Source organism: Sinocyclocheilus rhinocerous, unplaced genomic scaffold (genome assembly GCF_001515625.1).
Source record: "Sinocyclocheilus rhinocerous isolate Xijiao unplaced genomic scaffold, SAMN03320098_v1.1 scaffold72, whole genome shotgun sequence".
Lineage (NCBI taxonomy): Eukaryota > Metazoa > Chordata > Actinopteri > Cypriniformes > Cyprinidae > Sinocyclocheilus > Sinocyclocheilus rhinocerous.
The window spans coordinates 4,390,065-4,396,991 of record NW_015628351.1 but is presented as its reverse complement, the minus strand read 5'-3'; the positions used below and the strand labels follow the sequence as shown (position 1 = coordinate 4,396,991).

The 6,927-nt window shown below is 35.0% G+C and overlaps 1 protein-coding gene across 2 annotated transcripts; it reads left to right on the top strand.

Moving 5' to 3' along the window:
- The first annotated feature begins 3,304 nt into the window (after positions 1-3,304).
- On the top strand, positions 3,305-6,658 carry LOC107737631 (cytochrome c oxidase subunit 4 isoform 2, mitochondrial-like). Of its 2 annotated transcripts, none has more exons than XM_016549200.1 (5): positions 3,305-3,481; positions 5,113-5,212; positions 5,421-5,588; positions 6,086-6,217; positions 6,302-6,658. In XM_016549200.1, exons 2-5 carry the CDS (start codon positions 5,113-5,115, stop codon positions 6,433-6,435), a joined length of 534 nt encoding a protein of 177 aa, XP_016404686.1. In that variant the 5' UTR covers positions 3,305-3,481; the 3' UTR covers positions 6,436-6,658. The 2 variants fall into 2 exon arrangements, with proteins under 2 accessions (XP_016404686.1, XP_016404687.1); XM_016549201.1 differs by having other exon boundaries at positions 5,108-5,212.
- The last annotated feature ends 269 nt before the right edge of the window (positions 6,659-6,927 follow it).

Genomic DNA, 6,927 nt, shown 5'->3' with positions numbered 1-6,927 from the left:
ATTATTTTAAATTGTATTAATAATAATAATATTTCACAATATTACTGTTTTACCGTATTTTTGCTGCCTTGGTGAGAATAAGAAACTTTCAAAAACATTAAAAAGTCTTAATTATTCCAAATCTTTGGTTGCTAGTGTACAAACAAAAAGAAACCAGTATTCAAAACTGTTGTGCAAGCTTGCAATTGTATATTTCAAACACAGATGGCGATAGTGATGCCGAAGATTTGTGGTGCTGCTTTAATACTGATTATCCATCTAGCGTGAAAATACATTTATATGATAAAGTTCAGAAGAAAGTTTATAGGAAATGTACTTTGTTAGCAAATAGTTGTGTAAGACAGAATCCATTTTTCTTATTCTCTCTCCAGCACTCATTCAAACAGAGATTACAATGTAATAACAGAGAAAAAAAAGCATCATCTGGAGTTTTTCACTTCACTAAATAATGACCTAAATGTAGCATTTGCTGTAGGCTTATAGGTTTTCGTGCTCTTAGATATAATAGTAAACTATAAGAGTTGTTAAATGATTAACTGTTTTATAATTACTGTTAAATGGGAAGCAAAAGAGGAGTTATAGGACTTGGTAAGTGGCAGTTTTACACACACACAAAACTTTTCATGAAATGGAGGTATCATATAGAGCTGTTCAGTTTGCAGTCATAAAACCATGAAGAGTGTTAACATTTTCCAGCCATGGATTTCCCTCAGGAATTTCCTATGGGTTTTTAGAACAGCAGTTTTGATTTATGAGTGAAATAAGGTCTGTCCTTATCATTACTTGAAGAGACGTTAACTTTTTATTGTAGCAAAAATTAGGCAGTTATACCTCAAGTGTGAATTTTGCAATTATTAAAAAAGTAAGTTGCTAAGTAACTACCACATCAGTGTCAGTATATGCTAGCTTGACAAATCAGACAACCAGTGTAGTCATTTCATAGTAACTTAACACTAACAGCACCAGTATAACAGTTTTAAAATTCACATTTGACATTGTGTTATGTTATAGAACAAAATGTCTCTTCAAGTAGTTCACCACGGACCTTATGGTTCTCAGAAATATCTATTCTAAAAACCCATTGTGAATTCCAGAGGACTTTGGTGAATTAGACTTCCAGTCTGGCCTTTATTCCCGTTTTAAAGCAAAGCAAGCCTTCGTATTCACATCACCAACAAAAGCCTGACTTGTAGGCCTACATAACGGTCGAGCTTGTGAAATGTGCAGTCTTTATCACGTTTTAAGACATATGCTCGGTAAGACTCACTGCTGCCCCCTGTATAAACTAAGAATGATTGAAGACCGGTTTTTGGCACCGTGTGAGGCTTACTGCTGCCACCTAGATGCTTCTGAAGGTTTGTACATTCACACAAATGAGCTCAGCTCTTGCTGTTGCTTTTCAAAAAGACATTTATGTCTTGTTCTTTTTCATTTATTCACTGATACACAACCAGTGAGAGTTTGTTTAGATTGTTTAGTCCACTTTAGGCCTTGTTTACAGCTGGTGTGACAGCTTTAGTTTGAGTTGCATCTAAAGAAAACTGTCCCAACTTGTCCTGCATTTTTTTGTTGTTAGTTGAGAAAAAAAGTGACAGTGACAACTGAAGGTGTTGTCATCTACACATGTAGCCCTGTTTCAGCATGATTGAATGGCTGATGAAAACAGATCAAATTCAGTTGTATACACAAATGCTTATGAGAAAACATAAGTACTGAGCAGGTCATTCTGGGTACATCAGAGTTCATGTGTAAAGGTTGCACTTCAGGTTCTTGTATCTAACACAGAATGGTCATGAAAATAGACAAGTGAAAGTAGACAAGTAAGCCAGGCCCTGTTAAAGCAACATTTTACAAGTGAAAAGTAGACTAGTAAAAGTAGACAAGTAAGCCAGGCCCTGTTAAAGCAACATTTTAGGTTAAAACAACTTACTGTAGGGTTTTTACGGGTTTTTTATTTTTATAATTTTAGTTTTCATTTTCATTTAATTTTAGTTAAAGTTTTAGTTTTATTGTGTTTTGTCATTTGTATTACTTTAACATATATATATATATATATGTGTGTGTGTGTGTGTGTGTGTGTGTGTGTGTGTAAATTTTATTCATTTTATTTCCATTGTAGTTTTAGTTATTTTAGTACAGTAAGTTACACTATTAACGGAAATGAGAGATGTTTCCTTGGCAACTAGCTTTTGGTTACTTTTTGTTACTTTTATTTCAAATAACATAAATCTTCTTTTTAATATTCTTTTATACATTTATAATATAAAAACAGCAATGATATGGAATCAGATATTTAATTAAATAGGTTTTTATTCAGTTTAAATGATCATATTTAAAATTGCACTTTCATCACGTCCATTTCCTTCTAGTGTGTATCATAAGTTTCAATGTTTACGGACTTTAAATGATCATGAGTTGAAAATGATTTTACTATTTTAATCTTGTGGTATACTTAGTATACAGTATTTTTTTCTCTTTTGTATAAATTGAAGTTTTTTTGTTTGTTTGTTTTTTGTGATACTCAACAGCATGTGAAAGATGGTGTTGATAGAGATTTGTTGGAGGCTTGTTTTTAACATTCCTTCAGGGCACTGAGATATGAAATCCTTAAAATGTGTGGCAACAAATATGTTGTTCATAAAGAAGAAGAGCATGACACCTGAAGTTATTGTTGAGAAATTCCCACTTTTCTAAAACACTTAGTTACAGTAAAGCAGAGAGATCTGAGAATCCGAAGAAATGACATTTAAAAACAGGATTTGACCATGTATGATTGTCTGATCTTTCTTTAGATATATCTGACACTTTGTGCTTTCACTTCTGGTTGAGCGGTGAAACATATTCCCACATGCAGACTCACTGCCAGACTTCTGAGGCAGACTTTAGTTCAGGTTGCATTGGGCTAAACCCAGATCAGGACTGGACATGAGCCAAATAAACTCCACGCCTTTCTCCCCCTCCTCTTTTCCCCTTTTTTTTCTGGCATCTTCTTTATGACTGCTTCCATTTCCTCTGTTCTCTGAAAGTTTGCTTCCAAGAACTGTAGCCTAATCATAAATAAAATGATCTGCGGATTCAAAAACAAGTCTTTATGGGATCAAAACTAAATATGAAAAAGAAGGGGAAAAACTGCCATAAAAATAAACAACAAAACCAGTACTGAGCATTTGATATATGAAGAGTTAAACTTCAGCACAGACGTCCCAGTGAACAGTGAAGTCACATGGTTGTCTCAGATGTTTACTTGCACAGTCTCTCACAGTTTAAAATCCCTACTAAAGCCAATACCTCCCACTAGCTCTCTCTCTCTCTCCTTCCTTTCTCCACCCACCCCTGTGTTTTCATGGTCAGTTAGTGCCAGCAGCCCAAGTAGGGACATACGCATAAACCGAAGCAAGTGTGCACTTTTTTCTTTTTTTCCCCCAGTAATTTCTTATTTGTGATTTTTGTCATCCTTATCATCTTGTCTCTCAGGAAAGCTGTGAGTACGATGAGGGAACTTTCTAGAAGTAGCAGGGGGAGAAGGATAGTAAGCATGGACTAAAAACGGAAAGAAAATGCATCTGTGCACTTAAAAGCACATTTGAAAAAATACTTCAAATAGTTCCAAAGATGACATGTTTAAAAATTCTGCAGCAAGAGAAAGAGATCCAGCATAATCTTTATGCTTAGAGAGAAATGGATGAATTGGTCAGCATTTAACAGTGTCGCAAAACTGATAAGCATACACTTGAGTTTAATGCATTTACATAATGACTTCTTTGCTTTTACTTACTGTTGTACATGATCGTGCTGTCCGTATCTTTACAGTAGAATAACAATGTATAGAGCTAGCCATATGTAAATAATCACTTTTATAAATGTTTTGTTAATTTGTTGGAGAGTTGGAGAGTGTACAGGGGTCATTGTGAACTCTTGGTTTGGGCTTTTGCCAGTTTCGTCCATTTTAATGACAGTATTTTTGTCTCTCTCTTGCTGCACATGGAGGGTGCAGAAAGTGCTTTGCACAGATAAGTAAAGAATGTTTTATGACAGCAAATGTCCAATTTTCTTTGTAAAAAAAAAATAATAATTAAATATTTTAATGGGGTTTTGTTCAACACCAAATTTCCCAGATCTTTGTATCATAGACACACAACCTGTGGATGGTGGAGACTTACTGTAATTAACAGCAAAAGATGATTATGTGACTAGACTAAACAAGCAGGGATTTAGATTTGATCCAGAACAGAAGAATGAACTAAAGCATCAGGGGGGTTATGTACCTTTAAGTATACATGCATAGTAAAATTGCAAAAAAGTCCTCAAATCAAGGTTTTTCCCTTTTTACTTTGTAATCATTTAGTACTAAACAACACCAGAACTGAATGCATAATACACAAGCATATTGAGGTACTTACATTAAGAGGATGGCGTTCAACTTGGCTTTAGGAACAGCAACAGTTTCCATAGTGTAGATCACATAAAAGTTAAAAAAGTAGTTACACCACCATTTGCGTTATACAGTCAAACAAAAAATTATTCAGACACCAGATATCATTTTTGATATTTTTTTTTTTTTTACTAGTGGGTGCAGGACACTATAGTTCAGAAATGAAAGTGAGGATAGCAAAATAAAGTGAACTGTGACATATTATACCCAAAAATTCTTCATACAGTGGACTACCAGTAAAATTGATAAACATTTGGGACCAAAAATTCTTCAGACACTTTGATCTGACCATGTGTTGCTTAAGTGTTTTTTCTTTAATTGTTAACGCAACCTTTTTACACCACAGACTGAACAAAATTAAATATTGCTTGGTAATTGGTTGACCTAAATTGGTATTATCTAATTTTGTACTTAAATTTAACAGCTGACGGCTATTCAACCTAATTCATTACATAACTTTCTATCAAAGTTATCTGACGTTATCAAGATGAATTTGTTCTGACACAGTTTAACTCTTGAGATCTTGCCATATTTTATTACCATTTTAATTTATAGCAAATAAACTGTGATAATGTGAGAAATGTTGAATTTTGGTTAGACTGTATTTCACCTTAGTCTGCCAGGTATTGTGTTCTTTCTGAGAGGTTTTGAGTGTGTTTTTCTTTTCTTTTGTAGATCAGATGCTGCACTTGACAGCCGGACGTGTAGCGGGGCTTTTGTCCAGACGGGGAGTGGCTGCATTCAGCTCCAGCGGTGTCAAGATGGCCAGTCATGGGCATGGTAATGTTAAACGTTATTTTAAAAAACAGCATAAAATTAAATAAAATGAAATATTTTGACTATGTAAACAAGGATGACCAATGAGCAGCATTACATCATTATAACGATGTTTATATAAAATTACTTTTTTTTTTTTTCCTGCATTTTCTATTTCATGTTTGTATTTTTCTCTCATTAGTCAATTGATCATTTCCTCTTGTTCTCACAGGTGGGGTGACAGAACAGACGGACATGTCTGTGCCCCTGTACTGGGACCGTCTGGACACTCCTCTGCCTGACAGACCATACAAAGACACCCTCAGTGCTGCAGACAAGAGCCTGAAGCAGAAGGAGAAAGGCCCCTGGAACAGCCTTTCCAAAGAGGAGAAACTTGCCTGTTAGTACTGCTAATGCTCCTATGTCTCTTTTATTCAGTACTTATTAGAGAGTCCAAATATGTTTATATGAGCAATACAGTCAAATTAAAGAGTTTTGTGGCTTTAAAATTTTCTAGTGCTAAAAGTTGGCAAATTTACATTTAGCAGGTATTGATGTTTAAAATCTATCCTTTCTTACGAGAAAATGGACCAAAACTGTTGATGTCTCGTTGCATTAATAGGTTTGTCCAAATTAATGTTCTATTAAATGCTCACTAAATTAAGATACTCCCCTTCATACCTTCTACCTCTGACTAGCAATAACAAGTAAATTATTGGCTAATTTAAATAAAATAAAAAGGACAATCCCTATGATTTGTCCCACCCCAACTTCAAGAAATATGTCAACAATTGGACAGGATTTTTATCTAACAGGACAAAGCACAGACAAAATCATGGGGAAAAAACTAAAATACTGTATGTTGCAATCTTTATCTGCTGTGGTTCTTGGTGGCAGTGTACAGGATTATGTTTAATGAGACATACGCCGAGATGAAGAAACCAACAGGTGAGTGGAAGACGGTGTTGGGCGGTATCTTTTTCTTCATTGGGTTCACTGGCCTGGTTGTTCTCTGGCAAAGGTACTATGGTAAGGGATCGTCTTACATTTTTGGTTTTTAATTCCGTGATTTATGTCTGAATTAAAATAGGTGAATCTTCTGTGCTCTCTCAGTGTATCCCCCTCATCCTCGTACCCTTGATGACGAATGGCAGGCTATGCAGGTGAAGCGGATGCTGGACATGCGGGTGAACCCCGTGGAGGGTTTTTCAGCCAAATGGGACTATGAGAAGGGCCAGTGGAAATAGATGAAAGGAAATACAGCTGTGAGCAAAACGTCAAAGCCTTGCTACTTATCTGCAATTCTCCTTTGGCAGTCTTCATGCATTACTATGCCGTCCTTTATGTGAACATTTGAAAATTATCCAATGGGCAACCATGTAAAATTTGAACAAGAGAGAAAATGTCCACAACACTGAATGAATCACAAGTGTTCCCTCTTGACTGACGGAAGTAAAACTTGAAATAACATCTTGTGTATCGTTGTATTCATTCAACACACATAATAACCACAAGCGATGACTTGTGAATTCAGATGGGTTTTTATTTAATTTAAATTATATCAGACATTTAAAAAAGTCCTAAGACATAAAACAATTATTCAGGGGTGAAGCTGTTTAAATAAACCCAAAACCTTAAAAAAATAGTTTTCTTTTTTGTCCTCTTGTTTAGGTTAAGCTGGCTAAATATAAACACAACAAGAAACAAATACACGTCAAAAGAAATTATAATGGGAGTTT